Source organism: Heptranchias perlo, chromosome 31 (genome assembly GCF_035084215.1).
Source record: "Heptranchias perlo isolate sHepPer1 chromosome 31, sHepPer1.hap1, whole genome shotgun sequence".
NCBI lineage: Eukaryota > Metazoa > Chordata > Chondrichthyes > Hexanchiformes > Hexanchidae > Heptranchias > Heptranchias perlo.
The window spans coordinates 16197131-16215370 of record NC_090355.1 but is presented as its reverse complement, the minus strand read 5'-3'; the positions used below and the strand labels follow the sequence as shown (position 1 = coordinate 16215370).

At 41.3% G+C, this 18240-nt stretch overlaps 1 protein-coding gene across 1 annotated transcript; it reads left to right on the top strand.

The window, feature by feature from the left end:
- The first annotated feature begins 12534 nt into the window (after positions 1 to 12534).
- On the top strand, positions 12535 to 17852 carry LOC137300520 (tumor necrosis factor ligand superfamily member 15-like). Its single transcript, XM_067969621.1, has 4 exons — positions 12535 to 13031; positions 13171 to 13204; positions 14594 to 14644; positions 16195 to 17852. Exons 1-4 carry the CDS (start codon positions 12912 to 12914, stop codon positions 16602 to 16604), a joined length of 615 nt encoding a protein of 204 aa, XP_067825722.1. The 5' UTR covers positions 12535 to 12911; the 3' UTR covers positions 16605 to 17852.
- Positions 17853 to 18240: the final 388 nt, after the last annotated feature.

Genomic DNA, 18240 nt, shown 5'->3' with positions numbered 1-18240 from the left:
CTTGTGGTGGAAAGGCTTTGGGGAGTCAGGAGGTGAGTCACTCGCCGCAGAATACCCAGCCTCTGACCTGCTCTTGTAGCCACAGCATTTATATGGATGGTCCAGTTAAGTTTCTGGTCAATGGTGACTCCCAGGATGTTGATGGTGGGGGATTCGGCGCTGGTAATGCCATTGAATGTCAAGGGGAGGTGGTGAGACTTTCTCTTGTTGGAGATGGTCATTGCCTGGCACTTGTCTGGCGCGAATGTTACTTGCCACTTTTCAGCCCAAGCCTGGATGTTGTCCAGGTCTTGCTGCACGCGGGCTTGGACTGCTTCATTATCTGAGTGGTTGCGAATGGAACTGAACACTGTGTAATCATCAGCGAACATCCCCATTTTTGACCTTATGATGGAGGGAAGGTCATTGATGAAGCAGCTGAAGATGGTTGCATCTAGGACATTGCCCTGAGAAACTCCTGCAGCAATGTCCTGGGGCTGAGATGATTGGCCTCCAACAACCACTACCATCTTCCTTTGTGCTCAGTATGACTCCAGCCACTGGAGAGTTTTCCCCGATTCCCATTGACTTCAATTTTACTAGGGCTCCTTGGTGTCGCACTCGGTCAACTGCTGCCTTGATGTCAAGGGCAGTCACTCCCACCTCACCTCTGGAATTCAGCTCTTTTGTCCATGCTTGGACCAAGGCTGTAATGAGGTCTGGAGACGAGCGGTCCTGGCAGAACCCAAACTGAGCATTGGTGCGTAGGTTATTGGTGAGTAAGTGCCACTTGATTGCACTGTCGACGAAACCTTCCATCACTTTGCTGATGATTGAGTAGACTGATGGGGCAGTAATTGGCCGGATTGGATTTGTCCTGCTTTTTGTGGACAGGACATTCTCATGACAGTATAGCTCTCATACTGTAAGTATACGTGCGGTGAAATCTGCCTAAAAGGAACAACTGACATATGGCCTAACTATAATTTACTGACTCACCTTTGAACCTGTTTTGAAAGAGCACCTAAAGTCAGTCCCAAAGATGGTTGTTATAGACAGGTTTTTTTGTATGTAAAATAGGGATGAATTCAGGACAAAAATAAGGATTAAACATCTCCTGGGAGAGGTAAGAGAAATAGAAAAAAAGCTTCTGGCCAACTTAGGAAAAATTCTGCAAAATTCCTCTCCAACTCCCTATGATAATAAAGCTAACAGTCAGGAAACCTTGGCAACTTGGTTATCTTGGTACTATTCCCAGCTATCCCGTAAGCTTATCCTCAATAACTAGGAAGAAGACACCTCTCGCCTGGGCCCAGAATCAATGCAGTACAGCGGATAATTAATGTGTGTCTCAACCACTTCTGGTACTTATTTATTTTCTAGAAGTGCAAACGATGAGTATGAGAAGTTATTGCAAATATATATAATTGTATAAATATATATGCAACTGTAAATATAAATATTGTAATATTTATTGTTAATTTAAATATCTGTTACAATTATTTCATCTGCTGCAAAGACTGAACGATAACACCCTTATGTTGGCCCCAAGAAAAGTTTTCACAACAAATATTTGCAAACTAGTTGTTACATTTTAGGCATCTTTCTCCAGTACAGGTGATGAGGTGCCCCCAGTGTGCACTATAGTAAACCGGTGACACTGCCCATTACTAAAGAGAGTGGCTGATAATTTAGGTCTTGTTAAGAAACTATGATGCAACTTCTGGAATAATTGATCACTCCAACCCCTCAGTTTTACTGAAAAGGAATAGGAGAAATTTAAGCTACATGGGTTGATAAAGAAAATAAAGCCAATTAAAAAACTATCCTTAACAGAATCATGAAGGTTACATGTAGCAGGTCCCAGGAAAGATTCTGAATTACTGTCACTAAAACTGGATTAAAAGGGGTCTGCAGGAAGGTGCAGAAATAAAACATTGGGTTTGCTGCAATGACTCCGGATATGGGTGCAGAGTAGGCCAAAGCAACAGCTGTTCCGCCTGGCTGTGGTACACAGGGCTCCTGTTATCGCTTGGGCTTGGGGAGAAGGACACCACTTCGCTCTCCCTGGACTGTAACTGCGTGTGTGCGCATATGGAGACCTAGGCTGCCATGTTCTCTCCTGGTGGGTGTAGGTGCTGAGCCATTCTATGTGGATCTGAGCTCAGGTTGGCTCTGATGCACATATATAAATAAATTAATTAATCTAAGGCTCTGACCTATACGGTTCCTTGCTGTTGGTAATGGATAAAAATGGGCCATGGTATGCATGCTGCTGTCACTGTGATTCAAAGCCTGTCCCATGCCATGGGATGGGAAAAGAGGCAGGCTAGCATATCGGGAGCTAGGCAGAGGCATTACAGCACAGAAGTCTTGACTTTGGGAAAGTTGGGGACACTTGAAGTGGGAAGGAAGAGGTCAGTGACAGTGTTTCAAGGCACACAAGGGGACACCTGCGGCTAATCAGTTGGGAGGTGCCCCCTGGAAAAGAATGATTAACTCGCAGGAAGACAAGGTGGCCTTCATTTCCACTCAATGGTTTCTGGGAGTAACCATGTGTAACTGAGAATATAAATTTAAACTCTGTCTCTCCTTTCAACTGGAAGCAAAGGATAGAGTCCAATGTTTTGCTGCTTCAGTTTTCAGCAGCTAATACCCTGGGTCAGATCTCAGGTTGTGGCCTGTGGGGTAATTGGGTGACTATAGTCCTGGGCTATTGTGTTGCTTCTATAAAAAGGTGATATACCTTCTCATAACTTAGGATGCACTTTTTATGAAATGGATTAATTTTAAATTACATAGGTAGATTTTATCTCATCTTTATGGTGCCCCTCGGCGACATCATCAGAAAACACGTCAGATTCCACGTGCACGCTGACGACACTCAGCTGTACCTCACCACCACCTCTCTCGACCCCTCCACTGATGCTCGTTTGTCACACTGCTTGTCTGAAGAGCAAAAATTTCCTCCAACTAAATATTAGGAAAACCGAAGCCATTGTCTTTGGTCCCCGCCGCAAACTCCATTCCCCAGCCACTGACACCATCTCTCTCCCTGGCCACCGTCTAAGGCTGAACCAGACCGTTCACAACCTTGGCATCCTATTTGACCCTGAGATGAGCTTCTGACCACATATCCGCTCCATCACCAAGACCGCCTACTTTCACCTCCATTACATCGCCCGTTTCCGCCCCTGCCTCAACTCATCTGCTGCTGAAACCCTCATCCATGCCTTTCTCACCTCTAGAATTGACCATTCCAATGCTGTCCTGTCTGGCCAACCTCCATAAACTTGAATTCTTCCAAAACTCTGCTGCCCGTATCCTAATTCGCACCAAGTGCTGTTCACCCATTAGCCCTGTACTAACTGACCTACACTGGCTCCCAGATGTGGCTCGGTGTCAAATTTTGTTTGAAAATCGCTCCTGTGAAGCACCTTGGGCCATTTTACTATGTTAAAGGTGCTATATAAATCTAAGTTGTTGTTGTATACACAATAATGCCTATTGAAACAGTTCTGATTCTGTTTTCTGATAACTACATCCAACAACAACAACAACTTGCATTTATATAATGTCTTTAACATAGTAAAACGTCCCAAAGCGCTTCACAGGAGCGTTATCAAACAAAATTTGACACTGAGCCACATAAGGAGACATTAGAACAGGTGACCAAACGCTTGGTCAAAAGAGGTAGGTTTTAAGGAGAGTCTTAAAGGAGGAGAGAGAGACAGAGAGGCGGAGAGGTTTAGGGAGGGAATTCCAGAGCTTAGGGCTAGGCAGCAGAAGGCCCAGCTGCCAATGTTGGAGCAATGAAAATTGGTGATGCGCAAGAGGCCAGAATTGGAGGAGCGCAGTGATCTCGGAGGGTTGTAGGGCTGGAGGAGGTTGGACATAGGGAGGGGCAAGGCCATGGAGCGATTTGAAAAGAAGGAAAACCGCATCATGTATCAGACATCCATATGGCATGCAACGTGGGCTGTACAAATGCTTTTCTTGTGCCTTGATAAACTCTTTTTGTTTGAAACCAATTGTGTTCAGTGCTACATTAGAACTGGTAGCAAAAAGAGGTCAAGGATTGCCCAGAGAGATGTGGTAGAAGTAATTTCCATCGACTCGCAGATTAGTTGTTAATAACACAGAAGTATTTAAACTGATAGATAATAATCAGTGGCTGAATGATAAGATTTGCTTTAAGTAGTATTGTAACACTTGGTCATTTATTTTTTGATCTATATATCTCGTTGTTGGTTCAAGAGAGGGATCTCAGTACCTCTGTGCTGTTTAAGGATTCGGATCATGGCAGTACATTTAAAAGCATTGATGAGAGAATAAACTCAAAGAGAAAAACCAGTGAATGGAAGAATTTATGAGAGAAGGGTGCAGAGGAAGTCTCATTCTCCGGAGTCTCACCACTTGACTTAAGTGATTTGCTCAGTTTGCTGTTCCCCATTTTTAAGAGTTCAAAGTATGTTGAGGAGCACAGTTTAACACTTATCCAAAGACTTTACCAATCCAATTCCTCTGGAGGGACCAAGAGTAGAAGGGTTTATATACTTGTGAAAATTGCAATAAGCACAAATTAATGATGATGGGCTTGATCTTCCAGCAGGAGCATTGATTGTCCTGAATTTAATACAAGAAGTTCAGAAACATGGAGCATTTTTTGAGGTTCATCATAAATGCATGCTTCACAACTGTAAAGATTATGGCCCAAATAAGATTTCTGGAATTTCTTGCTTGGTCATAATTTGCTGCTGTGCTCAACAGTCGATGATATTAAAGACATTTCTAAGCCAAGGTAATGCACCCACTATATTATTCTGTAAGTCATGATTACAATATACATAAAAAATGGAGAAGTATTCTTTCTTGGTGCTTTCCCAACGAGGAATGAGAAAAAGTCTACTTCTGCCCACGAGCTTCCTGTGGCATTTAGATCTATGTACAGAACCCCTCAACTATTTTCATCTTTTCTTCACAGAGAAATATAGTTGAAGGGCAAGGGGCAACATAGAGTACACCATCAGCATTGAAAATAATAGAAGAGAAAATGAAGCCCAGGGTTGCCAACCCTCCGGGATTGCCCGGGAGTCACCCAAAATGGGGCACGGATCTCCCAGGCACTGCAGCTCGCAGCCCAGGAGATTGCACTTTAAATTTCCCGCTGCAGCAAAGTCCCCCCTCCCCCCAACCAGCTCCGTGACATCATCCCACACACCTTGGGGAGTGGACTTGAGAGTGGGGGGAGCTCGAGAGTCGGTGGGGGGGGCGGAGCTCGAGAGTCGTGGGGGGGGGGGGGAGAGCTCGAGAGTCGGGGGGGGAGCTCGAGAGTCAGGGAGGTGGGGGGTTCAACCTCCTTGTTTCACTGCAGGCATAGAATGGTTTTCAATCCAGGAAGTCATCATGCAACATAAAAAGATTTAAATAAAGATTTTCTCTTCAGGCTCTTTCTTTTTTTCTTTGTGGATGAATGCAATTTGGACCCAGGCGTCTCCCAACGTCATTCCGAGGAGGTGAGTGAGCCCTCCCTTCCTGTGGTGACATGACTAACTTTCTCTACCATTAATGGCACAAAGCAGAGCAGTTACTGAGAGAGAGAGAGAGTGTGAGAGTGTGTGTGCGTGTGTATGTGTATGTGTGGTTTGTGGCTACAACTTCGTCCTCTGACAGTCATTTCTGTATTTTAAAAAAATTGTTACGTGGGATGTTGGAAATACTAATACTCAAATCAGGTGTACCCACAGGTAACATCTGTGTGACAGGGCCCTCATTCCGGACAGGGTACAAAAATACAGGATTTTTTGGGGAGTTTTTTCAGTGCAAGCACTCCTACGGTTATATGTTTCCCCTGGCTAGAGAGGCTGGAACTCGGGGGCATAGTCGCAGGATAAGGGGTCGGCCATTCAAGACTGAGATGGGGAGGAATTTCTTCATGCATGTGGAGTTGAGGTCGAAGATCAGCCATGATCTGATTGAATGGCGGAGCAGGCTCGAGAGGCCGTATGGCCTAATCCTGCTCCTATTTGCTTTGTGCTTATGTAAAAAGCCAGTCATCTGAAAGGTAAACACTTTCTCGTCCCAGTTCTCTGCTCCAACCTGTGTTGTCTCTATCTACTCCATCAATGGTCAGTGCTCATCTGAATTTTCCTCTCTTGGAGCCTCTAACCTCCACATAGACTCTCTAACATGCAGTCATCTACTCCAATGCATTCTTTCCCAGTACCTCAAAACTATGGAACTCCTTTCCTCCCTTGGTCTTTTCTTCCTCCTACAATTTTCAGGATTTGAAAATCCAAGCTTGATGTCACATCAACACTACTTCCTGATTGATCTGGTTTTCTCTTTTATTCCTTTCAACCTTGGTGGTGCCTGCACTGCGAGCCCCAGCCGTTTACCTTGGTTTTTCAACAAAAAAAATGGTTATTAGTTGAAGTCCAAACATGGTGGAGGGAGGGGTAAGGTCTTATGACAGGGAATTTTATTTTGATCTTTGGCTATTGATGCAAAAAATGGATGCTTGTGAGACTCCTATCCCACATCACTTGGGTATAGCTATTGAATACGTCATGCAGGGAGTATGTACTATTTGGAATAATGGCCTTTAAACATTTAAATATGAGAAAATGTCACATTTACCTTTAAGACTGACATTTGTTGTTATTGTCCTGTTATTTGCACGTCTAAAATCGATGTATTAGATAATCCAGAACTACAGTGCGTCTTTTTGATAATACAGTCTCCAATGAAAGAAATATTCCATATTATTAATTGAAGGATCTCTCCGAACAATCCCTCATGGAGTATTTTATTGCAACCCATGCTTACATGCTAGATTGCTCCCTTACAAGGGATTTGGACAAGGATGAGGATTTTAAATGTAATATGTTGAGGGATGGTTAATGGTAATGGATGAATGAGACTTGGTATGGGAAGGCACATGGGTGGCAGAGTTTTGGACAAGTTGGCGTTTATGAAGGGAGGCTCGGGGGCCAGTGACTAAGGCACTGGAATGGCTGAGAAGTGCCAAAAGTATGTAAAGGGTTTCAGAAGAGTATCTGAGGCATGGAACGAGGTGGGCAATGCTGATGAGGTTGAAGTATGCCATCTTGGTGATGGATAGAAGGTGGGGTTTTAAACTTGTCTCAGGATCAAATATTCCAACAAAATTAAGCTATAGTCACCTCTGTTTTGTGGATAGCTTCCAGATCTTCAGACAGAATACAGCTTTGTACAAGCTTCAGGTCAGTCAACAATCTACTCAAAGAAGGATGTTATTCTATGATGGTATCATCCACATAATTGAAGTATTGCCCATGTTTTGGATCACTATCAGAAGAAAGCATAAAGCCAAGTTTGATTCCTTGAAGGACACCAGCACTTTGACAATTCTTTCTATCTCTATTTGCTGTATTTTATTTATTAAAAAAAGGCCTCGTTCGTAAGGCACAGGCCTTGGAACTGCCTACTCTCAACCAAGGAAAGACCCTAACCGATCAAACATCTGTCTTTGGGCAAAACATTTGCATACTTTAAGATATCTTGCAGAAAGATTGGGTCCACTCGGCAACTCTTCAGGATTTGAGATGACATTTGTAATTTGGCAATCATCAGGGACATATCTTCTGTCACTGATTTGTTTGCTCTCCCTCCATAATCAAAATTTTACTCCATAATCAAAATTCCATATCCAATTAGAGGGTGAGAAGGTTGGTTCTCAAACAAGCGTACTGAGCTTGAATAAAGGACACTATGATGGTATGAGAGCGGAATTGATTAAAATGGACTGGGAAAATAGATTAAAGGGTAAGACGGTACATGAGCAGTGGTGTTTATTTAAGGAGTTATTTTACAACTTTCAAAAAATATATATTCCACTGAGGAAAAAAGGGTGTAAAAGAAATGACAGCCATCCGTGGCTAAGTAAAGAAATTAAGGATAGTATCCGAATAAAAACAAGGATCTATAAGGAAGCCAAACTTAGTGGGAGGATAGAAGATTGGGAAGTCTTCAAAAGACAGCAAAAAGTAACTAAAGGATTGATTCAGAAAGGGAAGATAGATTATGAAAATAAATTAGCAAAAAATATAAAAACAGATAGCAAGAGTTTCTATAGTTATATAAAAAGAAAAAGGGTGGCAAAGGCAAGCGTAGGTCCCTTAGAAGATGAGACCGGGAAATTAATGGTGGGAAACATGGAGATGGCAAAAATGCTGAACAAATATTTTGTTTCAGTCTTTACGGTAGAGGACACTAAGAATATCCCAACACTGGACAAACAGGGGGCTCGAGGGGGGGAGGAGCTTAATACGATTAAAATCACTAAGGAATTGGTACTCAGTAAATTAATGGGACTCAAGGCGGATAAATCCCCTGGACCTGATGGCTTACATCCCAGGTTCTTGAAGGAAGTGGCAGTGGGGATAGTGGATGCTTTGGTAATAATTTTCCAAAATTCTCTGGACTCGGCAAAGGTCCCGGCAGATTGGAAAACTGCTAATGTGACACCCTTATTTAAATAGGGTACCGGGCAGAAGGCTGGAAATTATAGACCAGTTCGCCTAACATCTGTGGTGGGTAAAATTTTGGAGTCTATTATTAAGGAGACAGTAGCGGAACATTTGGATAAGCATAATTTAATTGGACAAAGTCAGCATGGCTTTTCGAAGGGGAAGTCATGTCTGACAAATTTGCTTGAGTTCTTTGAGGACATAACGTACAGGGTGGATAAAGGGGAACCAGTGGACGTAGTGTATTTAGACTTCCAGAAGGCATTCAACAAGGTGCCACATAAAAGATTATTGCTCAAGATAAAGAATCACTGGATTGGGGGTAATATTCTGGCATGGGTGGAGGATTGGTTATCTAACAGGAAGCAGAGAGTTGGGATAAACGGTTCATTCTCGGACTGGCAACCAGTAGCCAGTGGTGTTCCGCAGGGGTCGGTGCTGGGTCCCCAACTCTTTACAATCTGTCTTAACAATTTGGAGGAGGGGACCGAGTGTAACATATCAAAGTTTGCAGATGATACAAAGATGGGAGGGAAAGTGGAGAGTGAGGAGGACATAAAAAACTTACAAGGGGATATAGACAGGCTGGGTGAGTGGGCGGAGATTTGGCAGATGCAATACAATATTGGACAATGTGAGGTTATGCACTTTGGCAGGAAAAATCAGAGAGCAAGTTATTATCTTAAAGGCGAGAAACTGGAAAGTACTGCAGTACAAAGGGATCTGGGGGTCCTAGTGCAAGAAAATCAAAAAGTTAGTATGCAGGTGCAGCAGGTGATCAAGAAGGCCAACGGAATGTTGGCTTTTATTGCTAGGGGGATAGAATATAAAAACAGGGAGGTATTGCTGCAGTTATATAAGGTATTGGTGAGACCGCACCTGGAATACTGCATACAGTTTTGGTGTCCATACTTAAGAAAAGACATACTTGCTCTCGAGGCAGTACAAAGAAGGTTCACTCGGTTAATCCTGGGGATGAGGGGGCGGACGTATGAGGAGAGGTTGAGTAGATTGGGACTCTCCTCATTGGAGTTCAGAAGAATGAGAGGCGATCTTATTGAAACATATAAGATTGTGAAGGGGCTTGATCGGGTGGATGCGGTAAGGATGTTCCCAAGGATGGGTGAAACTAGAACTAGGGGGCATAATCTTAGAATAAGGGGCTGCTCTTTCAAAACTGAGATGAGGAGAAACTTCTTCACTCAGAGGGTAGTCGGTCTGTGGAATTTGCTGCCCCAGGAAGCTGTGGAAGCTACATCATTAAATAAATTTAAAACAGAAATAGACAGTTTCCTAGAAGTAAAGGGAATTAGGGGTTACGGGGAGCGGGCAGGAAATTGGACATGAATTTAGATTTGAGGTTAGGATCAGATCAGCCATGATCTTGTTGAATGGCGGAGCAGGCTCGAGGGGCCGATTGGCCGACTCCTGCTCCTATTTCTTATGTTCTTATGTACTCAGAGAGTGGTGGTTTACTAAGAGAGAAGTGAGAATGTGGAATTTGCTACGACACGGAGTGGTTGCGATAAAATAGCATAGATGCATTTAAGGGGAAGCTAGATAAGTACTTAAGGGAGAAAGGAATAGAAGGATATGTTGATAGGGTGAGATGAAGTAAGGTGGGAGGAGGCTCATGTGGAACTGAAACACCAGAATAGACCTGTTGGGCCGAATGGCCTGTTTCTATGCTGTAATTCTGTGTAATTCGGTCATAATTCCCATATGTCCATCACTGTATCTATGACAGTTTTTCAAAACTTGTGCATCAAGGAATGGGGTGTTTTTTCAGTACAAGCAACTCCTACGGCTATATGAAAATATCTATTTATAATGATTAATTTCCTTTGATCTGATGTCACAGCAGCGGTAATTGAATTTGTTTAACTACATGCCTTTATTGGTAGCTTGATATATGGGCTGTTTTAGCTATGCAGCAAGATGCAAAGAGATGACGCTGCAGTTGCCAAGCAAGAAAATGTGAGCAGGGATCACCTGAGTCATAGGGCCACTAGTGACAGTGGATTGTGGTTGTACTCTTTGTGTTCATGTCAAAGGGGCAAAATCCAATGTAGCTGTTAATTTGATATTAAGAATAAATCTGAATAATGATAATATGCATTTTCATTGTATAAGAAGTGCTAACTACAGTGAAAGCTTTTTGTGATGGAATAGAAGCTCAGTTTCCCTTGAGACCCATATTAATTATTTAAATAAAAATATTCAACATTTAATAGTTCTGTTTGGAAGATTTGAATGGATGTTGAGGCTACATTTTTCAACTGTCAACCAATGATAACAGTTTCCAGTTCAATAATTTCTACTTTACAAAAGGACAAAGTTCTGGTGGCATTATTAGAATGCTTCATTAGAAAAGTGGAAATTTTTGCATTATTTGAAGTTGCGATATTATCATGTGCTACTGGAGAGAAAAAGGAATTAATCAGAATGAGTAAGAAGATAAAAAGAAGAAAAACAACCCAGGAATAATTGTTGGAGGAGAATACGGCTAAAGAAAGAAAGTCTTGCATTTATATAGCACCTTTCATGGCCTCAGGACATCCCAAAGCACTTTACAGCCAATGAAGTACTTTTGAAGTGTAGTCACTGTTGTGATGAAAGATAAGTATATAGGAGAGATACAATGGTTGAAGAATTGGGCTGCGTTAAGAAGAGTTATTTCTATTATATGCTGGTGGAGAGTAGCAACAGTTGGGATTCTGTGGTGGAATGAGATGGGGTGTATTTGCAAGGGTAGTGGTAGAAGGGTCTTAATTGAAAAAAAAGCAGTGGAAGTGCTTGTGTTTGTTGGGATGGCAGTACAATAGTGGAGTATAGGTACGGAAGTGGTTTACGTAGCAGGCACTAGTTGGGTTGTACATATCTACAGGTAATGTTATGTGTTGGATCTTCTGTGGCTAGTGATTACATGTTGAAATAGGCCAGTTGTATACATGGAGTGGACTTCTGGGTAGAGTAGCAAAGGCATTTAACAGTTGGATGCGGTGATACAGGTGAGATGGTCTTTTCTGTAAGGAATCGAACAACACCAGGTTATAGTCCAACAGTTTTATTTGAAAATCACAAGCTTTCGGAGCTTACCTCCTTCATCAGGTGAGTGACGAAGGAGGTAAGCTCCGAAAGCTTGTGATTTTCAAATAAAACTGTTGGACTATAACCTGGTGTTGTAAAATTCCTTACATTTGCCCACCCCAGTCCATCACCGGCATCTCCACATCATGGTCTTTTCTGGATGGTTGAACTATGATGGATTGAATGACCTTCCTCATCGATACTATGATCTTCTAGAGATTGCTAATTTATATGGGGACTTTACGGAAACCTGAGTGCAGTACACAGACACAAGAAGAAATTCCTGCTGGTGGCAGTTTCTATGGGCCTTCCCAACTATGACAAGGAAACTGAAGTTTTCTGAGAACATTCTGGAGAATGTTGTCAACCATCTTGATGTTGTCACATTTTTTTGGGGTGAGGTCAGTGCGGATGGAAATTGAGAATAGTGCAAGAGGAAATGTTGAAAGAAGGAGGCAAAGAAAAAGAGGAACAGAGAAGTGAGAGCAAGCAAAAAAAACAAGTAAACAAAAAGAAAAAAATGGAGGGAAAGCAACAATCTGAAAATGCAAAAACAAAGTGAAAGAGAAACACAAGTAAATATTATTCAAAATCTTGGATTCAAATTTATCCTGGGACTGCACACCAATCAAACTGAGTCCATCACCTCTCTTGAGTTGTTTGCATTCATGTACAGGGGGGTGGTATTGCTGTGATCTGAACATGTGAGCAGTGCACAGGGGTGGAGAGAGGAACAAAAATGTGAAAGCAGCAGAGGCGGAGCGCGGCTCAACAGGAAGGTCGCTGCACTCAAGAGTTACATTTTTAGCTGCTTTATAATTAAATGTTCCGATCTGTGTGTTTTTTGTTTCGTAACACAGTGTTGGGCCTTCCATCCCCCATCACCCTATGATGACTACATATGCAAATCAAATTCTGCATGACGCATCTGAACAAAATGAATCGCATCAAATTACAGATTTTGTGTTTTAGAAATCCACTGACTTCCAAAACGTTAAAATAATAAACTTTAAGTCCTTTTCCATGGTTTCCCCTACCCGATCCAAGAATGTGTCCTGCCTCCACCCCTGGCTGGGCTGGTCTGGTCTGTCTGTCAACGGGAACCAAGTGAAGGCAGCCGGCACTCGACTACTTGGAAAACCCCAGTCAGCGGAATTCCCGCGGATCGGGGGAACTCAGCCTGAGCCATGCAGTGTGGAGCGGAGCCGTGCCGAGAGTCCAGTCCGACTCACGCATCCAGCCTTCTTCAGTAGTTTGATCGGTGATTTGAAGCTTTAAAACTTGTAGAATTATTATTATTATAATATATATATATATTTTTTTAAAAAAATAATGAAACCTGACCGCTTTCGATTTGCTCCCCCGAGCTGGGTGATCGCGGCCGTTCTGCTCGTTGCGTCTTTCACTTTGTTTATCGCCATCAAGAAGCAAAGCGCAGTTGGGCTCCAATTGGCAAGTTTGATAACTTTTTTTAAAAAAAGTGTTTGCTATCACTTTATATATATTTTAAAAACACATATACATATATAAAAAAGGTACAGTGGTGTTTGATCTGTTGAAACAATGGCCTGTTCTCTCATGCTCTTTTCAGGAAGAGGAAGAAGTCGATGGTTCCGTTCTGAAAGGTAAGACTTTACTCGAACCGTTGAACTACATCTCCCTGTCGCAGATCTCCAAAAAAAAAAGAATGTGGAAAGTTGTGTTTTGCTGATAAGAGAGGAATGTTGCTACGTTCTTTGTCACTAAACAACTTTGGAAGAATAAATGATTGTTCCTTGCTGTTGATTGAATAACTTACTGGGCAGGGAAGAGACATTTGTTTAAAAAATGGGGTTGGGATGAGAACCACCTTAAAATTTATCAAGGTTGAAACCTGATTCTGACCCCCCAGAAGATGGGCATGTTTTTGTTGTTGTTTAAAACTTAGAAAAGAGGCCAAGGCCCAAAGTGCAGGACATCACCAAAAATGGGAGTAAATCAGGAAGTAGAAATTAGGTGATGCCAATCTTTGGTTTTAAAAAATCTTTGGGTTGTAAGAGAAATTAAAGACTGAGGGAGGTAAGGAGTTTGAGAGTTTTGAGGTCCTGGAAAAAGATAAATTAGGGTGGAGGGCAACAATAATTTGCATTTACGTAAGTGCCCTTATATATCAAACAAAAATATGCTTCGTAATGGAAATAGATAGGGAAACAGATGCCAAGTCGTGAAGAGATTAGGAAGGGTAATCAAAGAGTGAGATTTTTAGGAGGTTTTCAAAAGTGGAGAGGCAGAGAAGTTTAGGGAGGGAGCTCCAGACAGTGCTGCTAACACAGCCGAGGTTCTGCCACCGATGGTGGGGGTTGCACAAAAGGTGAGAGTCGGAAGGGTGTTGAGGGCTGATGTAAGGCTGGAAAAGGTTTCAGAGAAAGAATCGGAGAGATAGTGGGGGGGATTTGAGGACAAAAAGAAGGATTTTAAATTTAACTTGTTGGAGGGCAGGAAGCCAATATAGGTCAGTGAGGAAGGGGGCGAGGGGGGGGGGGGTGGTGGGATGATGAATGATCAGGACTCCTTGGGGGACAGGATATGATAGGGCAATGAATATTGATTTTAGCAGTCAATATGCAAGGAGGGGAAAATTGTTCACGATGGAGTATTTGCAGCTTAGAAGAAACAGGAGGAGTAGTTCAGAATAGCGTTGACCGTAGTTATATTGATAAATGTAGATTTTGATAAAGGAAGATTAGAACTGAAAGAGAAATCATCTATCATATGGATAGCTCACTAGGTTGGCATGGAATATGGGGGCATTCACACACCACTAAACAGCCCGGAAAATGGGCAGAAATATTTCAGTCTGCACACAGGGATCACCAAGTATATCACTGTACGATATATCTCTTTTTGTTTGTGCATTTGAACAGAGGAATTCATGTAAACTTTGTGAACAAATCATATTTTAAAAATATTAGAGCTGGAGCTACAAAGATGGCGAATTGTTGATGCCAATAATGATTATTTTTCTTTATATATAGCTTCAGATCCCATTCTGTATCACTCTGAAAGGCCTGTGGCCCATCTTACTGGTAAGTGTGCCATTCAGACATAAGCAGGACAGAAAAATATTCAAGAATGTATCTAACATATGCTGGTATCATCATATTGAGAAATTGTTTTACGGATTATAAAAGGAAAATTCATGTCTACATCTTTATAATATTAAGAATCTTGCATCCACGTGCACTTCCCGTTAACTTTCTATATTATAAATTATATATGTAAACTTGTCACAATGTAATTACACCCTCCCACCAATGGTGGTGCTGTAGGGCCTCAGTTTTGCATCTCAGCTCCTCAACCTGTACCACAAAGAAACTCCTGTGCTCCAACCAACTCCAACACTTCTTCCCAAATTGCTGGATTTTTTTAAAATTTGACTATCAATATAAGATCAGGTATCATCTAAAAATAAGGACAGAATGTGTGACTTCAGAAGGGTGACTGAATTATGACTGCATACCCCGGTCCTTTAATCCTCGCTTCACCTGAAGACTGCAATTGGTCTTGATCCCCCACTTCAATGGCATGGGCGATTGTCAAGTTATATATTAAATACAAATTTTGAGAGAAATAGCTATAATTCTGTGGAGCAAAATGATGGTCTAACAGAGCATTGTTATATATAGTAACTTATCTTGCAAAACAACTTGTATATGGTTAAACATAAAGTAAATGGTCAAATGTAAAGTGCGTGAGCACTGGAATGAACCATTCTTTTTGAGGCATTGCTCAATGGACCAGCATTTTAAAGTAGTACAAAGTTTCTCACCGATACACATGTATGTGATTATCTGATTATTTTCAGCGTCAGCTTGGCTCGGTGGTAACATTCTCACTTCCGAGTCCGAAGGTTATGATCTCAAGTCCTACTTGAGGACTTGAGCAGAAATTCAAGGCTGATACTTCAGTGGAGTGCTGCAACGTTGGAGGTGTCGTCTTTCAAATGAGACCCTCCACTGAGGCCCCATCCGCCTGCTCAGGTGGATGTAAAAGATCCCATGGCACTGTTCATTGAAGAGGAAGGGAGCCCTCCTGGTGTCCTGGATAACTTTATCCCTCAAACACCACCACCAAAACTGATTAACTGTTGGTTTACCTCGTTGCTGTTTGTGGGACCTTGCTGTGTGAAAATTGGCTGCTGCATTTCTCTGCATAAGTAACTACAATTCAAGAAGCAACGAATTGACAATGAAGCACTTTGGGACATCAAGGGGATATGAAGGGAGCTTTATAAATGCAAGTTCTTTTTCTGCTTTTCATTCTCTCAACATCACAGAGGAAGAAAAAAACTGACAGGCATTCCCTACAATCATAAAATAATGTTACATTGATACCATTGAGGGAAAAAGCACAGAAAATCTGTTTTTGAAAGGGAAACAAAATTCTGTCTGCGGTAGCCGTCTCAGCATCACCCCTAGCAATAACGTAATCACCCAGACTAGATTCTGTATAGTGTAACAATTAGATCAGTTCTAAATGTAATTGTTATAGGTTTTCCCATAAAAATAGTAACTGTTTAACACTCAGATTGATGGAAACATATTTGCCAACCAACTTTTCTATTTTTTTTGTACAGGAATAAAATTAAATGATGGACAGCTCCAATATATGGAATGGGAAACTGAGAAAGGCCTGGCATTCATCAAAAATGGATTCATTTACCAAAATGGCAGTTTGATTGTACCTGTCACAGGGCGGTACTTTGTGTACTCTCAGGTTTACTTACGTGACATAGACTGTGTGGAAAGCAACTACCTCATCACACATACAGTCAGCAAAAGAACACAAACAGATTCAGCTCCCATGACACTAGTCAGTAAGAATGTCCAGTGCCAACCTAACATAGATCGTTTATGGTTTCAAACAAATTATGTAGGAGGAACATTTATATTGAACAAGGGAGATGAACTGTTTGTCAATATTTCGGATTTGACATTAGTGGGTATTGAAGAAAATAAAACATTCTTCGGAGCGCTTTTACTCTAAATCAGAAGTGTGCTTAGCTAGACTAAACCACATTGTCAGTGCTATAGCTTTGTAAACCAAATCAAAAGCATTAAACAGTGTTGTACATATTGGTTAAGACCCTGAAATCTGAGTAATTGAGAAGATTATTATTAGAATAGTCGCTGCGTTTTGTTCTCATTTCTATACTATTTCAATTATTGTTAATTGTATTCTTGGTGATCGCCTGTTGTAGATTTGGTGTGGTGGACTGAAGGAGAAAGCATATTCAAAATGCTCTGGAGAAGAGGCCTGAACCTAGTATCCCCAGCAAAAGACTGGAAAAAAACGTAGAAGATTAAGTCACAGTATAGAAATATTGACTCTATTTAGGGGTATAAAGTTAAACTGTTGCCCTGACAGTAAAAGAAATAGGCAGCAGCATGTTCTGATCCAAAGGATAGATTTTCTAAGTCCTCACCCGCAGTAGGGTACCTGGACTGCGGGTGAGGACTTAGAAATCTGACAGATTGGAAAATCGCAGTTTTTGAATGTGGTGGCGCAGGCACCTCGCCATATGCGAGGAGTCAGAAAACCTATCTCCAAAACTTGTATCAGTCAGGGAAATGGTTCACCAGTTATAGCCCAAAAATTGTGAGCAGGAAACGATTGCAAAGTCCTCTTGAGCTACATTTATTGCAAAGTAGGGGATACATCTGTGCCTATTTTGGAACATAGGCTTTGCAATGAAGCATTCTTGGATCTGCAAGGATTTCTGAATTTCGTGGGGCCCTTTCGGAAAATATAGATATCGGTGGAAAAACAAATCCTGTTAATCTGTGAGGTTTTGTGCTGCTGGGTTACCATTTTAAAGCAAGGTTATCAGGTAGTGAAATCAGGTATTTTCTGATAATCCTGCCATTCATTTTTTAAATAAAGAATTCAGATGATTGAAAAATGACAAAGCGCAAGGAAAATACAAGAAAACATAGAATCCAGGAGAGGGAGCATGGCTATTGGTGGATTGATCAATAATCTCAGTCATATTGCTCATTAATGTCCATGACTTTTTAAACTGTAGTGACTCATCAGCCAATCATTTAAACATTTTGGTCGAAGAGTGCAATAATATATTTTGAAGTATGTGCTCGAATGTATTTAGAATTTGCTTGTTACAGTACCAGAATTGAAAGGAGAATGTCTTTATATGGGACAATACTGCATATACAACTATATTTAAAAGTATTGGATTCTTTTGAACCAATAAATAAAAAAGTATGTTGTTTCTAAGAGGAAGTATACTTTAGCATTGCGGGTTTTAGAAAGAAATATATTTGGCAGATAAGTCACCAGTGATGGAGTTACAAGTGAAATATGGGTCAGTCTACTGGTAAAACTTTCCATATTCCAACCTGATGCTGCTTCTTATACATGAACAAGTATTGCCTTCAATATTATTGAGCAGTTATTTTCTTGACTATTCTTATTAGTTCCATTGCATCTTGTGGACAGGAACAGAATGATTTGATTGGTGCAGCATGTGTGTAAATATGAAAAGTATTTCCATTTTTATGGGTCAGCTATGTAAATGACAGGTTCTCACATGAATAAAAGTTGTGAACAAAATTATTTTTACTCATGAGAGAATTATAGCAATGGAATTCCATACAGATGTAGT

Excerpts from the sequence above, each read along its gene's own strand:
- LOC137300520 (XM_067969621.1), top strand. The coding sequence starts at position 12,912 with ATGAAACCTGACCGCTTTCGATTTGCTCCCCCGAGCTGGGTGATCGCG. Across the intron at positions 13,205-14,593 it reads CGATGGTTCCGTTCTGAAAG|CTTCAGATCCCATTCTGTAT; the intron begins GTAAGACTTTAC and ends CTTTATATATAG. Across the intron at positions 14,645-16,194 it reads GCCTGTGGCCCATCTTACTG|GAATAAAATTAAATGATGGA; the intron begins GTAAGTGTGCCA and ends TTTTTTGTACAG.